Genomic DNA, 19,445 nt, shown 5'->3' on the forward strand with positions numbered 1-19,445 from the left:
GTCTATACTGCTCCTACATGGTGTAACAATACATCATGTAGATGTATATAATGAACAACTAGGTCTATACTGCTCCTACATGGTGTAACAATACATCATGTAGATGTATATAATGAACAGACTAGGTCTATACTGCTCCTACATGGTGTAACATTACATCATGTAGATGTATATAATGAACAGACTAGGTCTATACTGCTCCTACATGGTGTAACAATACATCATATAGATGTATATAATGAACAGACTAGGTCTATACTGCTCCTACATGGTGTAACAATACATCATATAGATGTATATAATGAACAGACTAGGTCTATACTGCTCCTACATGGTGTAACAATACATAGATGTATATAATGAACAGACTAGGTCTATACTGTTCCTACACGGGTGTAACAATACATCATGTAGATGTATATAATGAACAGACTAGGTCTATACTGCTCCTACGTGGTGTAACAATACATCATGTAGATGTATATAATGAACATACTAGGTCTATACTGCTCCTACACGGTGTAACAATACATCATGTAGATGTATATAATGAACATACTAGGTCTATACTGCTCCTACATGGTGTAACATTACATCATGTAGATGTATATAATGAACAGACTAGGTCTATACTGCTCCTACGTGGTGTAACAATACATAGATGTAGGTGTATTAAATTAACATCCACACAGTTAAAAAAAAAATATCCCTTTTACTTTTATTCAGATAAATGTTGAAATAATCAAATAATTTTTACAAATCAGCACCTGTGTTGTATCTGATGGAACAGTACTGATGGCCCACTGCATTGAGGTAGTAAATGTTTTATCAATGTCAACAACTGTATCAATGTTATCAGAACAACGTCATCTAATTATCACACACGTTGAGCTGGATAACTACTACACAAATGAACTCAATGAAAAACACAACGACTGAATTCAAGAGGTTTAAGGTCAGAATCAAGAAAAGCACATGAATGATTAATTACATTTATTTTTTTTAAATAACAATATCCAAATCATATAACGAACACTAAGGGTTTATATTTATCAATAAAAATTCATAATCAAAATCAAATACATGCTAAAATATATTCTAAATTTTAGATGTGAGCATGTTTCGAGAAACAATTAACTAAGAAGAAAAGTAAGCCTATTTTTTTTTTCTTACATACAATTTTATTTAATGTGGCATAAACCAAAGCACCAAAAAGTTTGTCAAAACTATAAGTCAGAACACAGCCTCTATTCTCTCATGTGATTTCATGCCCTCCTGCCGGGAAAATGTCTTTCTACACTGAGGACACTGGAAAGGATTCTATCCTGTGTGTGTTGCTTCATGCCTTTTCAGGTTCACTAACTGGGTAAAACTCTTTCCACATTGGGAGCATTGGAAAGGCTTCTCTCCTGTGTGTGTCATCTCATGCTTTTTCAGTGTCCCTAAAAAGGTAAAACTCTTTCCACACAAGGAGCAGTGGAAAGGCTTCTCTCCTGTGTGTATTCTCTCATGCATTTTCAAGTTCCCTAACCAGGCAAAACTTTTTCCACACTGAGAGCATTGGAAAGGCTTATCTCCTGTGTGTGTTCGCTCATGTGATTTCAGGTCCCCTAGCTGGATAAATCTCTTTCCACAGTCAGAGCAGTGGTATGGCTTCTCACCTGTGTGTGTTCTCAAATGCATATTCAGATTCCCTAACCGGGTAAAACTCTTTCCACACTGAGAGCATTGAAAAGGCCTCTCTACAGTGTGTGTTCTCTCATGTGATTTCAGGTCCCCTGATGAGAAAAATTTACTTTCACATTGGGAGCATTGATACGGCTTCTCTCCAGTGTGTGTTCTTTCGTGCACTTTTAGATGCCCTGAGTGTCCAAAACCCTTTCCACACTGGGAACAGTGAAAAGGCTTATTTCCTGTGTGTGTCATCTCATGCATTCTCAGGTTCCCTAAATGGGTAAAACATTTTCCACAGAAGGAGCAGTGGAAAGGCTTCTCTCCTGTGTGTGTCATCTCATGCGTTTTCAAGTTCCCTAAACGGGTAAAACTTTTTCCACAATGAGAGCATTGGAATGGTTGTTCGCCTGTGTGTATTCTCTTGTGTTTTTTCAGATGTGATGACTGCATAAATCTCTTTCCACACTGAGAGCATTGGAAAGGCCTCTCTACTAAATGTGTTCTCTCGTGTTTTTTCAGGTCCCCTGGTGAGAAAAAACCCTTTTGACACTGGGAGCATTGATACGGCTTCTCTCCAGTGTGTGTTCTTTCATGCACTTTTAAATGCCCTGAGTATCTAAAACCCTTTCCACACTGAGAGCATTGGTAAGGCTTCTCTCCTGTGTGTATTCTTTCATGCTCTTTCAGATGCGATGACTGGATAAATTTCTTTCCACACTGAGAGCATTGGAAAGGCCTCTCTAAAGACTGTGTGTGTGTTCTCTCATGTGACTTCAAGTCCCCTGGTGAGAAACATTTCTTTTCACACTGGGAGCATTGATACGGCTTCTCTCCAGTGTGTCTTCTTTCATGCACTTTTAGATGCCCTGACTGTCCAAAACCCTTTCCACACTGGGAGCAGTGAAAAGGCTTCTCCCCTGTATGTGTTTTCATATGTTCTTTCAGGTGCCCTAACCGTATAAATCTCTTTCCACACTGGGAGCAGTGGTGTGCTCTTGCTGGTTTGGATGTCTCTGCGTCTGGTTCTTCTGAAGGACTCTTCCTGCTTTCAGAATGAGAGTCTGGTCTCTCTCCTGTCAAAGAGAGTATTTGGTTAAACAGAGAGACCGGAATAAAACCTCCACATGATAAAACTGTCTTTCTATGAGGTTTAATCTAGACTAGATCCCCCAATAAAAGGGCATCACAGAGTGGCTGTAGCGCTTTGAGGCTAATATAAACACTATTACATATATTGGTGTTACGCATTTATTAGATAAATAGACTAGTCAGTATAGGATACATGCATTAGACCTAATGGATAAATAGACTAGTCAGTATAGGATACATGTATTAGACCTAATGGATAAATAGACTAGTCAGTATAGGATACATGTATTAGACCTAATGGATAAATAGACTAGTCAGTATAGGATACATGTATTAGACCTAATGGATAAATAGACTAGTCAGTATAGGATACATTATTGTTACTTGGCTACTAGATCGAAAGGGGCAATCTGCAGTTCAAACAACATCCTGCCACAAAGTGGGCACCCTGACAGTTTTGGTATAAAACAACATCCTGCCACAAAGTGGGCACCCTGCCAGTTTTGGTATAAAACAACATCCTGCCACAAAGTGGGCACCCTGCCAGTTTTGGTATAAAACAACATCCTGCCACAAAGTGGGCACCCTGCCAGTTTTGGTATAAAACAACATCCTGCCACAAAGTGGGCACCCTGCCACAGTTTTGGTATAAAGCTGAGGGATGGGGGTTAGAGAAATGTAACCACTCAAATTCATTGACAGCGCTATGGATGCAAAATTATAGTTGTAACCATGTTGAGTGAATAAGTCTTTGTTTACAATTAGGCCTACATTGTTTACAAATAATGGAGTAAAACAAGCTTAGGGTCAGTGTACCTATTAAGCCCACTTCCAACTTTGGATTCAAATAAATAAATAAAAATGTAAATGTTCTGCTATTTCATGTTTAAACCATTTAATGTGGTTGTTGTATCACCAGTTTTTAATTCTAAGCCAATCAGATGTTTTATTATTAAGTTATTGACAGTTGTGTACATTTCTACTCGTTGACAATTTCAAAGCTGGAAAAAAAAAAAACTTGTGTTGAGGTGACACTCAAGGTAAACACATTTTCCAGATATTTTTAGAACCTTGTCAGGAGAGTGAATAGAAGAGAACACTTGAGAAGAAGAGAGAAGAGAAGAAGAGAACACTTGAGAAGAAGAGAGAAGAGAAGAAGAGAACACTTGAGAAGAAGAGAGAAGAGAAGAAGAGAACACTTGAGAAGAAGAGAGAAGAGAAGAAGAGAACACTTGATGTAAAATGAAGATATGAATGTGTTGATATATATGCACATGACGGCATACTACTTCCTTCCCCTTTCACTTGGGTAACGACTATTTCCTGCTTATTGAACAGATGGGTAACGACTATTTCCTGCTTATTGAACAGATGGGTAACGACTATTTCCTGCTTATTGAACAGATGGGTAACGACTATTTCCTGCTTATTGAACAGATGGGTAACGACTATTTCCTGCTTATTGAACAGATGGGTAACGACTATTTCCTGCTTATTGAACAGATGGGTAACGACTATTTCCTGCTTATTGAACAGATGGGTTTTTCATGCTAGCAGTCGTACCACGTGTCAGTCATTACAGTAGCAACATAACTTGGTGAACCACAACAAGATAATAGATCTACTTCCTTCCCCTTCCATTGTTTTTTGCGGTAATGCCGAGAAAGCTTTTGCCTTTGCTTGGACCAATTTTGCATCTTGTTATTATATCGATCTATTATGGCTCTAGCCATTAGTTTGGCGTTTTCTGATTTATTCTACAATTCAAACATGGCGATGATCCCCAACTGCCGTTCCACCGACACCGGAACACGTGGATGGAAAGCTTCCCTTTCATATTGTGCCAGACACAAGCAGGAATGATGAGTGTAATCTATATGAGATAGTGGATGGAAAGCTTCCCTTTCATATTGTGCCGGACACAAGCAGGGAGGATGAGTGTAATCTATATGAGATAGTGGATGTATCAGTAGTAGGGGGGCACAGAAAATGACACGTTTGACTTTGTATCAATTGGAGAGGACTTCCTTTTTGTCCATGTGAACGCATGGAGCCTGCTGCCGAAATGAGAGGAATTAAAACTCCTTGCTTCTAACTCCCGGGCTGAAGTAGTTGCTGTGACTGAGACTCGACGGGTCAACTGGAGAGGACGATGAGGTTGAGCTACCGGGTTGTAGCGTTCGTAGAATTGACCCGAAAACGAAACAGTGGCGGCGTGTGTTTTTTTTTTAAACTAGGAAGGATGTGCATTTTAACCCTCGTTCAGATCTGGAAACGGATGGTCTTGAGGTTGCATGGGTAGAACTACTTCTTCCTAAAGGCCGTCCTATACTTGTTGGTGTTTGCTATCGGCCTTCTTAGCAGAATCCTTTCTATGATTTACTTGAATCGAATTGCTGTGATCACAATGTATTGGCTGATAGGGAATGTATTCTGCTTGGCGATTTCAATACAAATGTGCAGTTACCACCTAGGAAAAGTACACTAGTAAATGAATGATCGTATGGTAACCTACTGTACCCGTAAGACATCCAAAATACTACGAGAGGCAGGTAATAAATACATGAAGGTCTATGAAACAATACTCAAAAGAACGTTTTCTAGAGGTCCTTGGAATTTTGGATTGGTCTCATTGTACTAAACTGTGACGATGTCGATTTAAGCTTGGTATCTTTTAAAAGATCTGTTTCTGTCTGCACTCGACTCTCTGGCTCCGATGAAACAAATTCGAATCAAACAGCGGTCAGGGAAATGGATCACTTCCGAGACCTTAGACCTCAAAAGGAAAAGGGATCGCTACCTGGCCAGATTCAGAAGGACAAAATACTACAACAAGATTATGAAGGTTATATAAACTGTAGAAACCAGGGAAGATACAAAATGGATAAGGCCAAACCAGGGAAGATACAAAATGGATAAGGCCAAACCAGGGAAGATACAAAATGGATAAGGCCAAATCAGGGAGATACAAAATGGATAAGGCCAAATCAGGGAGATACAAAATGGATAAGGCCAAATCAGGGAGATACAAAATGGATAAGGCCAAATCAGGGAGATACAAAATGGATAAGGCCAAATCAGGGAGATACAAAATGGATAAGGCCAAATCAGGGAGATACAAAATGGATAAGGCCAAATCAGAGAGATACAAAATGGATAAGGCCAAATCAGGGAGATACAAAATGGATAAGGCCAAATCAGAGAGATACAAAATGGATAAGGCCAAATCCAAACACCATATAGACGTCATCTGGTAATGACACCTTACATCAGCCTCGTGAACTGTGGAACATTTTAAAGGACATTGGCTCAGAAACTCCCCATAAGGTAAAATCCTGTAGTATTGGCCTGGATTTTGATGGCGTTTTATGTTATGACCAGGCAAAGGTTGCAAATTATATTTAAAAAAAAAATGTTTTTACCACTATAGCCTCATCTCTGGTTAAGAAGTTACCCATCTGCTCTGGAAACTATTGCCAGTCTTTCATTAACAACTTTTACCATAAAGGCAAAGGTATCACAAATGATTTGTTTGACCTGTGCATGATAACAGAGGACAAAGTGAACAATCTACTATGCTTAAAGAGCACCAACAAAGCAACTGGGCTGGGCAAGGACCCACATAATGTTATCTGGTATATGCTGAATGTCCCCCCTAGGACCCACATAATGTTATCTGGTATATGCTGAATGTCCCCCTAGGACCCACATAATGTTATCTGGTATATGCTGAATGTCCCCCCTAGGACCCACATAATGTTACCTGGTATATGCTGAATGTCCCTCTTAGGACCCACATAATGTTATCTGGTATATGCTGAATGTCCCCCCTAGGACCCACATAATGTTATCTGGTATATGCTGAATGTCCCCCCAAGGACCCACATAATGTTATCTGGTATATGATGAATGTTCCCCCTAGGACCCACATAATGTTATCTGGTATATGATGAAAGTCCTCCCTAGGACCCACATAATGTTATCTGGTATATCCTGAATGTCCCCCCTAGGACCACATAATGTTATCTGGTATATGCTGAATGTCCCTCCTAGGACCCACATAATGTTATCTGGTATATGCTGAATGTCCCCCCTAGGACCCACATAATGTTATCTGGTATATGCTGAATGTCCCCCCTAGGACCCACATAATGTTATCTGGTATATGCTGAATGTCCCCCCTAGGATCCACATAATGTTATCTGGTATATGCTGAATGTCCCCCCTAGGACCCACATAATGTTATCTGGTATATGCTGAATGTCCCCCCTCGGACCCACATAATGTTATCTGGTATATGCTTTCAATTCAATTACTGTTTATTGCCAATTGAACAGATGGGTTTTTCATGCTAGCCAGTCGTACCACATCAGTCAATTTTTTTATTTTAACTAGGCAATAACAAATTCTTATTTACAATGACGGTCTACACTGGCCAAACTCGGACGACGCTGGGCTTATTGTGCGCCGCCCATTGGGACTCCCGATCACGGCCCGTTGTGATACAGCCTGGATATAGATATACAGTAGCAACGTAACTTATTATACAGTGGGGCAAAAAAGTATTTAGTCTGCCACCAATTGTGCAAGTTCTCCCACTTAAAAAGATGAGAGAGGCCTGTAATTCATGACCCACATCACTGCTTCATGACCCACTTGAGAACTCACATCACTGCTTTGTGACCCACTTGAGAACTCACATCACTGCTTCATGACCTACTTGAGAACTCACATCACAACTTCGTGACCCACATCACTGCTTCGTGACCCACTTGAACTCACATCACTGCTTCATAACGCACTTGAGAACGCACATCACCGCTTCATGACCCACTTGAACTCACACCACTGCTTCATAACCCACTTGAGAACTCACATCACTGCTTCATGACCCACTTGAGAACACACATCACTGCTTCATGACCCACTTGAGAACTCACATCACAACTTCGTGACCCACATAACTGCTTCGTGACCCACTTGAACTCACATCACTGCTTCATAACCCACTTGAGAACTCACATCACTGCTTTGTGACCCACTTGAGAACTCACATCACTGCTTCATGACCTACTTGAGAACTCACATCACAACTTCGTGACCCACATCACTGCTTCGTGACCCACTTGAACTCACATCACTGCTTCATAACGCACTTGAGAACGCACATCACCGCTTCATGACCCACTTGAACTCACACCACTGCTTCATAACCCACTTGAGAACTCACATCACTGCTTCATGACCCACTTGAGAACACACATCACTGCTTCATGACCCACTTGAGAACTCACATCACAACTTCGTGACCCACATAACTGCTTCGTGACCTACTTGAACTCACATCACTGCTTCATAACCCACTTGAGAACTCACATCACTGCTTCATGACCCACTTGAGAACTCACATCACTGCTTCATGACCCACTTGAACTCACATCACCGCTTCATGACCCACTTGAACTCACATCACTGCTTCATGACCCACTTGAACGCACATCACTGCTTCATGACCCACTTGAACGCACATCACTGCTTCATGACCCACTTGAACGCACATCACTGCTTCATGACCCACTTGAGAACTCACATCACTGCTTCATAACCCACTTGAGAACTCACATAGCTGCTTCATGACCCACTTGAACTCACATCACTGCTTCGTGACCCACTTGAACTCACATCACTGCTTCATGACCCACTTGAGAACTCACATCACCGCTTCATGACCAACTTGAGAACTCACATCACTGCTTCATGACCCACTTGAGAACTCACATCACCGCTTCATGACCAACTTGAGAACTCACATCACCGCTTCATGACCCACTCGAGAACTCACATCACTGCTTCATGACCCACTTGAATGCACATCACTGCTTCATGACCCACTTGAACGCACATCACTGCTTCATGACCCACTTGAACGCACATCACTGCTTCATGACCCACATCACTGCTTCATGACCCACTTGAACTCACATCACTGCTTCATGACCCACTTGAACTCACATCACTGCTCATTGACGAGGTTTGGATGAAAAAGTTATCCAATGCTGCAAAGGTGCAGATTAAAGTTATTTACCCGACAGAGTCAATAAACACAGCAGCCTCTTCAGGTGTGTAAAGCTTCTTAGGCGTTCTGTTGATCATAATCTTCAATGTGGCCGGGTACAGCAGTGCGTAATCCATCTTCATTCTCTTGAGTTGAGCCTTTACCTCATCAAATGCCTTGCGTCTTCGTACAACCGCTGCGGAGTAATCATTGAAGAATGAGACCCTTGGACATTGGCGTTGAATATCGTCAGAACCGATGCATCTGGCCACGTCCATGATGCGCTGCTTGTCGGTGAAGTTGTGGAACTTTCTAACCACTGGTCGTGGGCGCTGGTTGGGACCGGGGTAGCGATGTTTCAGAGCGATGGGCTCTGTCCAGCTTCACACGTCCAGCCTTAGTATCCATTTGTAGGTAGCATCAGGAATCCATTCCTCAAAAGAATTTAACCGAATGTGTCCCTTCAGTATTTTCCGGGAGTCCCACCACACGGATATTGCATCTGTGTCCTCGGTTATCTGAGAAGTCATCAATGTGCGCGGGCCATTTTGTGCACCTGTTTCTCAAGCGCCTTTATCTTAGTGTCCATTGATGTAGTGGAAGTTTCCACAGTAGCAACTCTTCCGCCTTGTCAACACGCTTGACAACTTCCTGCAGTTCGGCTGAATGGCCTGCTATTGCTTCCAAGACCGTTCCTATCTTGATATCGATCACTTTGGTAATGTTATCAGTCATCTTTTGAATCACCAGGTCCATTGTGCCTGGATCCGCAATGGTATTAGCTTGGCTAACGTTAGTTATCCCCTCCTGCACATCTACAGGGGTGGTGGTATTAGCTTGGCTAACGTTAGTTAGCCCCTCCTGCACATCTACAGGGGTGGTGGTATTAGCTTGGCTAACTTTAGTTATCCCCTCCTGCACATCTACAGGGGTGGTGGTATTAGCTTCGCTAACGTTAGTTATCCCCTCCTGCACATCTACAGGGGTGGTGGTATTAGCTTCGCTAACTTTAGTATAATGTACTTTCAGATCACTGAAACTCCACCTGATGTGGTGGAAAGAGTGGAACCAGATCAGAACACCTTTGAGTACGTCCTTCAGGCACGGGCTGAGAAGGATGTGGAGGTTTTTGTGGAACCAGATCAGAACACCTTCGAGTACGTCCTTCAGGCACGGACTGAGAAGGATGTGGAGGTTTTTGACCAGGTAAAAATGATTGCCCGCGGTTCATTTATTTTTAGAACACTGCACTAATCCATCAAATTTTCTCACCAGTAAAGTGTAACCGATGTGTTTGCTTGTTTACGTCTCTGTCTCCTACCCTGTTCCCTTCAACTCTGCTCCTGTTCTCCAGGACCTGGGGGTTCTGCCCAAAACCCAGACGTGGATCCACCTGATGTCCTCCACTACCTGTTCTCCAGGAGCTCGGGGTTCTGCCCAACACCCAGACATGGATCCACCTGATGTCATCCACTACCTGTTCTCCAGGACCTGGGGGTTCTGCCCAACACCCAGATCCACCTGATGTTCTCCACTACATGTTCTCCAGGACCTGGGGGTTCTGCCCACCACCCAGATCCAGATCCACCTGATGTCATCCACTACCTGTTCTCCAGGACCTGGGGGTTCTGCCCAACACCCAGACCCACCTGATGTCCTCCACTACCTGTTCTCCAGGACCTGGGGGTTCTGCCCAACACCCAGACCCACCTGATGTCCTCCACTACCTGTTCTCCAGGACCTGTGGGTTCTGCCCAACACCCAGACCCACCTGATGTCCTCCACTACCTGTTCTCCAGGACCTATAGGGGTTCTGCCCAACACCCAGACATGGATCCACCTGATGTCCTCCACTACCTGTTCTCCAGGACCTAGGGGTTCTGCCCACCACCCAGACCCACCTGATGTCCTCCACTACCTGTTCTCCAGGACCTATAGGGGTTCTGCCCAAAACCCAGACCTACCTGATGTCATCCACTACCTGTTCTCCAGGACCTGGGGGTTCTGCCCAACACCCAGACCCACCTGATGTTCTCCACTACCTGTTCTCCAGGACCTATAGGGGTTCTGCCCAAAACCCAGACCCACCTGATGTTCTCCACTACCTGTTCTCCAGGACCTGGGGGTTCTGCCCAACACCCAGACCCAGATCCACCTGATGTTCTCCACTACCTGTTCTCCAGGACCTGGGGGTTCTGCCCAAGACCCAGACCCACCTGATGTCCTCCACTACCTGTTCTCCAGGACCTGGGTGTTCTGCCCAACACTCAGATCCACCTGATGTCCTCCACTACCTGTTCTCCAGGACCTAGGGGTTCTGCCCAACACCCAGACATGGACCCACCTGATGTCCTCCACTACCTGTTCTCCAGGACCTATAGGGGTTCTGCCCACCACCCAGACCCACCTGATGTCCTCCACTACCTGTTCTCCAGGACCTATAGGGGTTCTGCCCACCACCCAGACCCACCTGATGTCCTCCACTACCTGTTCTCCAGGACCTAGGGGTTCTGCCCAACATCCAGACGTGGACCCACCTGATGTCCTCCACTACCTGTTCTCCAGGACCTAGGGGTTCTGCCAAACATCCAGACGTGGACCCACCTGATGTCATCCACTACCTGTTCTCCAGGACCTAGGGGTTCTGCCCAACACCCAGACATGGATCCACCTGATGTTCTCCATTACCTGTTCTCCAGGACCTAGGGGTTCTGCCCAACACCCAGACCCACCTGATGTTCTCCACTACCTGTTCTCCAGGACCTGGGGGTTCTGGCCAAAACCCAGACGTGGATCCACCTGATGTTCTCCACTACCAACCACCCTCCAACTTTTCATTACATCATCTACAGCTACTGTTGTTGTCATTATCTGCTGAGAAAGTTTTCTTGCTCCGTCATACTGGGCACATACTATGAGATACACAGATGTACTAAAAACTACTAGCACTGCAAACACTCAGAACAAAGAGAGCAGCAATGTCTGGACTTTTCTGTCTCCCTCTTCAAGTCCCCCTTCTGAGAACAAGTGACAGGCAGAATTCCACACTCCAGAATTCAGTATTTTAGTCTGATTGCCATGTGAGTGCACAAAAAAAATCTGTGAAAATAAATGAATGACACAATACCAAAAACGATCAAAGTTTATGTATTAAAATCTTATATTTTGCTAGGTTGGTTTTCACAGTTGTTTCACAAGGTGTTCATTACTGTAAGTTGTAAGGTATCCTTATATGTTCCACATTATTCATTGTTTTATCCTGGGACCTACAATAGATACATATATGAGCTATGCGAGATCAATTTCTTTCTATCATATTAGAGGACTAGTGAAATGATATTATTTCAGTGTAGATAAGGGAAGGGCAGGTTAAAATAAAAACATGACAGCCAGACAAGCACGTGTATTAATTAAATTGATTTGCATATGAATGGAGTGGAAATTAGCTGACTTCCTGGTCTGTAAGGTGAGTCACTTTAATGTGTCAACCGGAGTACACGGTTTCTTTGCTATTTACAAAACGGAGCAACGTTTAAGACATGGACTTCATGTTGAAATGTTACCAACGTACCAAAAACCAGTCTGAATTCCTGTTTTCATTTTATTAGCTAAACTAAACTTTTTTAAACAGCAAAATTGTAGCGTAAATCAGCCTTGTTGGCATAGCGATGATGAAAAGAACGTCATTTAGGCTGTAATGATCTCCAACATTCTAATCATTAGGTCATCACACCGTTGATATAGCAACGGACGCTAATAGTTTATCGAATCCCATTGTGACTTAGAGGGGGACACTATTTGACACGACAGGCCCTTTATTACTGCTGATTGTTCTAGAACTCACCATTAGGTTTTTTAATGCTGATGGTTCTAGAACTCACCATTGGGCCCTTAGGTTTATTACTGCTGATGGTTCTAGAACTCACCATTGTGCCCTTAGGTTTATTACTGCTGATTGTTCTAGAACTCACCATTGGGCCCTTAGGTTTATTACTGCTGATGGTTCTAGAACTCACCATTGTGCCCTTAGGTTTATTACTGGTGATGGTTCTAGAACTCACCATTAGGTTTATTACTGCTGATGGTTCTAGAACTCACCATTGGGCCCTTAGGTTTGTTACTGATGATGGTTCTAGAACTCACCATGGGGCCCTTAGGTTTATTACTGCTGATTGTTCTAGAACTCACCATAGGTTTATTACTGCTGATGGTTCTAGAACTCACCATTGGGCCCTTAGGTTTATTACTGCTGATGGTTCTAGAACTCACCATTGGGCCCTTAGGTTTATTACTGCTGATTGTTCTAGAACTCACCATTGGGCCCTTAGGTTTATTACTGCTGATGGTTCTAGAACTCACCATTGGGCCCTTAGGTTTATTACTGCTGATGGTTCTAGAACTCACCATTAGGTTTATTACTGCTGATGGTTCTAGAACTCACCATTGGGCCCTTAGGTTTATTACTGCTGATGGTTCTAGAACTCACCATTGGGCCCTTAGGTTTATTACTGCTGATGGTTCTAGAACTCACCATTGTATTTCGTATCAAAAAGTGGGTTGGGCCTCTTTGTATGTAAGGAGAGTGCAGCATTAACTTGTGTTTATCTACAAACCACTCATGTAGAAACTTCCTATGTATCTATCATCATTAATTCAATTTAGACTCAAAAAATGACCAAACCTGGTCTCAGGCTTGGATAACCCTGGAGGCTCCTTCGGTCTCAACTGAGTTGGGTAAAGCTGATTTTACTTGTTTTGCACCCTTCATGTGGAACAACTTCCAGAACTCTCTGAAATGAAATGTTCTGTTCCACAGAGGGTCGGTGGTTCTTATCCACAGAGGGCCGGTGGTTCTTATCCACAGAGGGCCAGTGATGTGGTTCTTATCCACAGAGGGCCAGTGAGGTGGTTCTTATCCACAGAGTGCCAGTGTGGTGGTTCTTATCCACAGAGGGCCGGTGGTTCTTATCCACAGAGGGCCGGTGGTTCTTATCCACAGAGGGCCAGTGTGGTGGTTCTTATCCACAGAGGGACGGTGGTTCTTATCCACAGAGGGCCAGTGTGGTGGTTCTTATCCACAGAGGGCCAGTGTGGTGGTTCTTATCCACAGAGGGCCAGTGTGGTGGTTCTTATCCACAGAGGGCCGGTGCGGTGGTTCTTATCCACAGAGGGCCGGTGGGGTGGTTCTTATCCACAGAGGGCCGGTGGGGTGGTTCTTATCCACAGAGGGCCGGTGGTTCTTATCCACAGAGGGCCAGTGTGGTGGTTCTTATCCACAGAGGGCCGGTGGTTCTTATCCAGAGAGGGCCGGTGGTTCTTATCCACAGAGGGCCAGTGTGGTGGTTCTTATCCACAGAGGGCCAGTGTGGTGGTTCTTATCCACAGAGGGCCAGTGTGGTGGTTCTTATCCACAGAGGGCCGGTGGTTCTTATCCACAGAGGGCCGGTGGTTCTTATCCACAGAGGGCCGGTGGTTCTTATCCACAGAGGGCCGGTGGTTCTTATCCACAGAGGGCCGGTGGTTCTTATCCACAGAGGGCCGGTGGTTCTTATCCACAGAGGGCCGGTGGTTCTTATCCACAGAGGGCCGGTGTGGTGGTTCTTATCCACAGAGGGCCGGTGGTTCTTATCCACAGAGGGCCGGTGGTTCTTATCCACAGAGGGCCGGTGGTTCTTATCCACAGAGGGCCGGTGGTTCTTATCCACAGAGGGCCAGTGTGGTGGTTCTTATCCACAGAGGGCCAGTGCGGTGGTTCTTATCCACAGAGGGCCAGTGCGGTGGTTCTTATCCACAGAGGGCCAGTGCGGTGGTTCTTATCCACAGAGGGCCGGTGGTTCTTATCCACAGAGGGCCGGTGTGGTGGTTCTTATCCACAGAGGGCCGGTGTGGTGGTTCTTATCCACAGAGGGCCGGTGTGGTGGTTCTTATCCACAGAGGGCCGGTGTGGTGGTTCTTATCCACAGAGGGCCGGTGTGGTGGTTCTTATCCACAGAGGGCCGGTGTGGTGGTTCTTATCCACAGAGGGCCGGTGGTTCTTATCCACAGAGGGCAGGTGGTTCTTATCCACAGAGGGCCGGTGTGGTGGTTCTTATCCACAGAGGGCCGGTGTGGTGGTTCTTATCCACAGAGGGCCGGTGTGGTGGTTCTTATCCACAGAGGGCCGGTGGTTCTTATCCACAGAGGGCCGGTGGTTCTTATCCACAGAGGGCCGGTGGTTCTTATCCACAGAGGGCCGGTGGTTCTTATCCACAGAGGGCCGGTGGTTCTTATCCACAGAGGGCCGGTGGTTCTTATCCACAGAGGGCCGGTGTGGTGGTTCTTATCCACAGAGGGCCGGTGTGGTGGTTCTTATCCACAGAGGGCCGGTGGTTCTTATCCACAGAGGGCCGGTGGTTCTTATCCACAGAGGGCCGGTGGTTCTTATCCACAGAGGGCCGGTGGTTCTTATCCACAGAGGGCCGGTGTGGTGGTTCTTATCCACAGAGGGCCGGTGGTTCTTATCCACAGAGGGCCGGTGGTTCTTATCCACAGAGGGCCGGTGTGGTGGTTCTTATCCACAGAGGGCAAGTGTGGTGGTTCTTATCCACAGAGGGCCAGTGTGGTGGTTCTTATCCACAGAGGGCCAGTGTGGTGGTTCTTATCCACAGAGGGCCAGTGTGGTGGTTCTTATCCACAGAGGGCCAGTGTGGTGGTTCTTATCCACAGAGGGCCAGTGTGGTGGTTCTTATCCACAGAGGGCCGGTGGTTCTTATCCACAGAGGGCAGGTGGTTCTTATCCACAGAGGGCCGGTGTGGTGGTTCTTATCCACAGAGGGCCGGTGTGGTGGTTCTTATCCACAGAGGGCCGGTGGTTCTTATCCACAGAGGGCCGGTGGTTCTTATCCACAGAGGGCCGGTGGTTCTTATCCACAGAGGGCCGGTGGTTCTTATCCACAGAGGGCCGGTGGTTCTTATCCACAGAGGGCCGGTGTGGTGGTTCTTATCCACAGAGGGCCGGTGTGGTGGTTCTTATCCACAGAGGGCCGGTGGTTCTTATCCACAGAGGGCCGGTGGTTATTATCCACAGAGGGCCGGTGTGGTGGTTCTTATCCACAGAGGGACGGTGGTTCTTATCCACAGAGGGCCGGTGTGGTGGTTCTTATCCACAGAGGGCCGGTGTGGTGGTTCTTATCCACAGAGGGCCGGTGGTTCTTATCCACAGAGGGCCAGTGCGGTGGTTCTTATCCACAGAGGGCCAGTGCGGTGGTTCTTATCCACAGAGGGCCAGTGCGGTGGTTCTTATCCACAGAGGGCCAGTGCGGTGGTTCTTATCCACAGAGGGCCAGTGCGGTGGTTCTTATCCACAGAGGGCCGGTGGTTCTTATCCACAGAGGGCCGGTGGTTCTTATCCACAGAGGGCCGGTGGTTCTTATCCACAGAGGGCCGGTGGTTCTTATCCACAGAGGGCCGGTGGTTCTTATCCACAGAGGGCCGGTGGTTCTTATCCACAGAGGGCCGGTGGTTCTTATCCACAGAGGGCCGGTGGTTCTTATCCACAGAGGGCCGGTGGTTCTTATCCACAGAGGGCCGGTGGTTCTTATCCACAGAGGGCCGGTGGTTCTTATCCACAGAGGGCCGGTGGTTCTTATCCACAGAGGGCCAGTGTGGTGGTTCTTATCCACAGAGGGCCAGTGTGGTGGTTCTTATCCACAGAGGGCCGGTGGTTTTTATCCACAGAGGGCCGGTGGTTCTTATCCACAGAGGGCCGGTGGTTCTTATCCACAGAGTGCCAGTGTGGTGGTTCTTATCCACAGAGGGCCGGTGGTTCTTATCCACAGAGGGCCGGTGGTTCTTATCCACAGAGGGCCGGTGGTTCTTATCCACAGAGGGCCGGTGTGGTGGTTCTTATCCACAGAGGGCTGGTGTGGTGGTTCTTATCCACAGAGGGCCAGTGTGGTGGTTCTTATCCACAGAGGGCCAGTGTGGTGGTTCTTATCCACAGAGGGCCGGTGGTTCTTATCCACAGAGGGCCAGTGTGGTGGTTCTTATCCACAGAGGGCCGGTGTGGTGGTTCTTATCCACAGAGGGCCAGTGGTTCTTATCCACAGAGGGCCGGTGGTTCTTATCCACAGAGGGCCGGTGGTTCTTATCCACAGAGGGCCAGTGCGGTTGCAGATTTTTTGTTCTAACCAATCAGTAACAACTAATCAAGTCTTGATTGAAGTCTATGATTGGTTTATAAGTTGAATCGCGTGTGTACTGGTTGGCAAGAACGGAAGCCCGGTCTCAAATGGATCTCTGCGGATATGATTGGACACCCCTTGTTATGAGTGCTACTTCCATGATGAATAGTAATAAATAAATGATTTCAATAACTTCAGGGGCGGTCCTTATCATTCAAGATCACATAACAAAATGTCTGTTTTTAACAATTGGAAATGATTTAAAATGTATTATTTAATGGGTATATTCTGTACCTATTAAGCCCAGTCCGGACATTTCACATATTTTATTTATAAAACTAAACATGAACGATTCATCTTAAATTTTAGCTCCACTTTCTTTTAGGAACATTAGGGGTGTATACGTTAGAAATGTCTACATTTAGATTTGTGTGGGCTTAATGTACACTTAACCTATATTTTGGGTTCTGAGGGGGTGTGGTACATGGCCAATATACCACGGCTCTGGGCTGTTCTTATGCACGACGCAACGCACAGTGCCTGGATACAGCCCTTAGCCGTGGTATATTGGCCATGTACCACAAACCCCCGAGTTGCCTTTGTGCCATTAGAAACTGGTTACTAACATAATTTGAGCAGTAAAATGTATGTTTTGTCATACCCGTGGTATACCACGGCTTTCAGCAAATCAGCATTCAGGGCTCCAACCACCCAGTTTATAATCCCCAATAAAGAATGGCTTGGCCTATATATCACTAATTTAAAAGTAAAAAAAAATGCAAGAACCAATCGCAGAATCCTTCAGTAAAGAACAACATTCATGTGTAGAACGTCAATAGAATGCCCCTTAAAAAACAACACAGTTTAACAACTGCAGAGTTTGTGCCCCTGTTTTTAAGACAATACTCACTGGTGTTAATCTGATCTTCTGTCTCCTCCTCCTCCTCCTCCTCTCCTTCATCTTCTTCCTCCTCATCATCCTCTTTCACTCCTAAAACGTCTTCCTCCTCCTCTTTTATTGAGATAGCCTCCTCTTCCTCCTTCACTCCAAAAGGTTCTTTCTCTTCTTTCACTGTAACATCCTCCTCCCCTTCTTTCAATGTGATATCTTCCTCTTCCTCCTTTTTGATTCTGCAAGTTTCTACCTCCTCTTCTTCCACTGTGACAGCCTCTATCCCCTCTTCCTCTTTCATTCCAAAGGGTTCTTTCTCTTCTTTCACTGTAACATCCTTCTCCTCTTCTTTCAATGTGATATCTTCCTCTTCCTCATTTTTGATTCTGAAAGCTTCTACCTCCTCCTCTTCCACTATGACAGCCTCTATCCCCTCTTCTGGTCCAAAATGTTCTTTCTCTTCTTTCACTGTAACGTTCTCTTCTTCTTTCACGGTAACACCCTCCTCCTCTTCCTCCTTTTTAATTATGAAAGGTTCTTTCTCTCCTTTCACTGTAACAACCTCATCTTCTTCTTTCACGACAATGTTCAGCCCCAGAGCTTCGGTCTCCGTGCAACAGACCACGTCTTCTTTAGCAGGGAGGGAGTAATTTAATGAGCTCATGGTCGGGGATATTAGCTAGCTAGTTAGCATTAGCGACTATCCTAGTGCTAGGCTCAGTATCAATCTTAACAGGTTTGGAAATGTATTAAGCAAATTGGGTTAAACTTAACCAGTAGATAAGTAAACAGACGTGTGTTTAAAACACTAAGATTAGCTTATGTTCACAAACAATGGCCTAAGACCGTCAATGTTTCGGTTTAATGTTGGCTAGCAAGCTACTGAGGTGGTTGAAAGAATAGCTTTGTTGACCGCTGTGAGGCAGGCAAGAAGACCTAAGTACGTCCGGGTCACAGATTCCTTTAGGATAAGAGTCCCATCCTGTTTACTTTGAAAATGAATAATTTGGGCGAAAATTATGTAAAATTTTCACAATTGTGGATATATTTTGTACTATCTGTCATTAAAAGACTAATCAGTGTTGAGTTCGAGACCGACTCAAGACCAAGACCGGAGGGAGGGAGGGAGGGAGGGAGGGGGGGGCGAGACTGGGAAGGGGGGCGAGACTGGGAAGGGGGGCGAGACTGGGAAGGGGGGCGAGACTGGGAAGGGGGGCGAGACTGGGAAGGGGGGCGAGACCGGGAAGGGGGCGAGTGGTCCGAGACCGAGTCGAGACCAGAAAAATGTGAGTCCAATTCAGGACCATGATTGTAATTTTGTAAAATTGCCACCATAATAAGGAGTTCAAAATGTCCAGTGTTTCTGTGTTCATATTTCAGAAGAACGTGAATTCTTTCGATGTTCAGAATGTTGAAAAAAAAGGCAAATAGAGCCGCTCTACAAATTATTATTAACCGAAACACAGTGGCGAACAATGATGGCATTTTCCGCTGTCAGAAAAAGGCTAAGGATTTATAAAATACAATTAAAAATAATAATTATATTATTATTTTCAATGATGTTCTGATTCTT

General features: G+C 45.3%; 1 protein-coding gene across 1 annotated transcript; it reads right to left on the reverse strand.

Annotated features, from left to right (window-relative positions):
• Nucleotides 1-692: 692 nt before the first annotated feature.
• LOC129839297 (oocyte zinc finger protein XlCOF6-like) lies at nucleotides 693-18,957 on the reverse strand. Its single transcript, XM_055906613.1, has 2 exons — nucleotides 17,891-18,957; nucleotides 693-2,747 (listed from the first exon to the last, which is right to left on the reverse strand). The coding sequence occupies exons 1-2, from the start codon at nucleotides 18,534-18,536 to the stop codon at nucleotides 1,321-1,323; spliced, it is 2,073 nt and encodes a 690-aa protein (XP_055762588.1). The 5' UTR covers nucleotides 18,537-18,957; the 3' UTR covers nucleotides 693-1,320.
• Nucleotides 18,958-19,445: the final 488 nt, after the last annotated feature.

The sequence above is a fragment of the Salvelinus fontinalis genome, chromosome 40 (genome assembly GCF_029448725.1).
Source record: "Salvelinus fontinalis isolate EN_2023a chromosome 40, ASM2944872v1, whole genome shotgun sequence".
In the NCBI taxonomy this organism is placed as follows: Eukaryota; Metazoa; Chordata; class Actinopteri; order Salmoniformes; family Salmonidae; genus Salvelinus; species Salvelinus fontinalis.

Excerpts from the sequence above, each read along its gene's own strand:
- LOC129839297 (XM_055906613.1), bottom strand. The coding sequence starts at position 18,536 with ATGAGCTCATTAAATTACTCCCTCCCTGCTAAAGAAGACGTGGTCTGT. Across the intron at positions 2,748-17,890 it reads AGAAGATCAGATTAACACCA|GAGAGAGACCAGACTCTCAT; the intron begins GTGAGTATTGTC and ends TCTCTTTGACAG.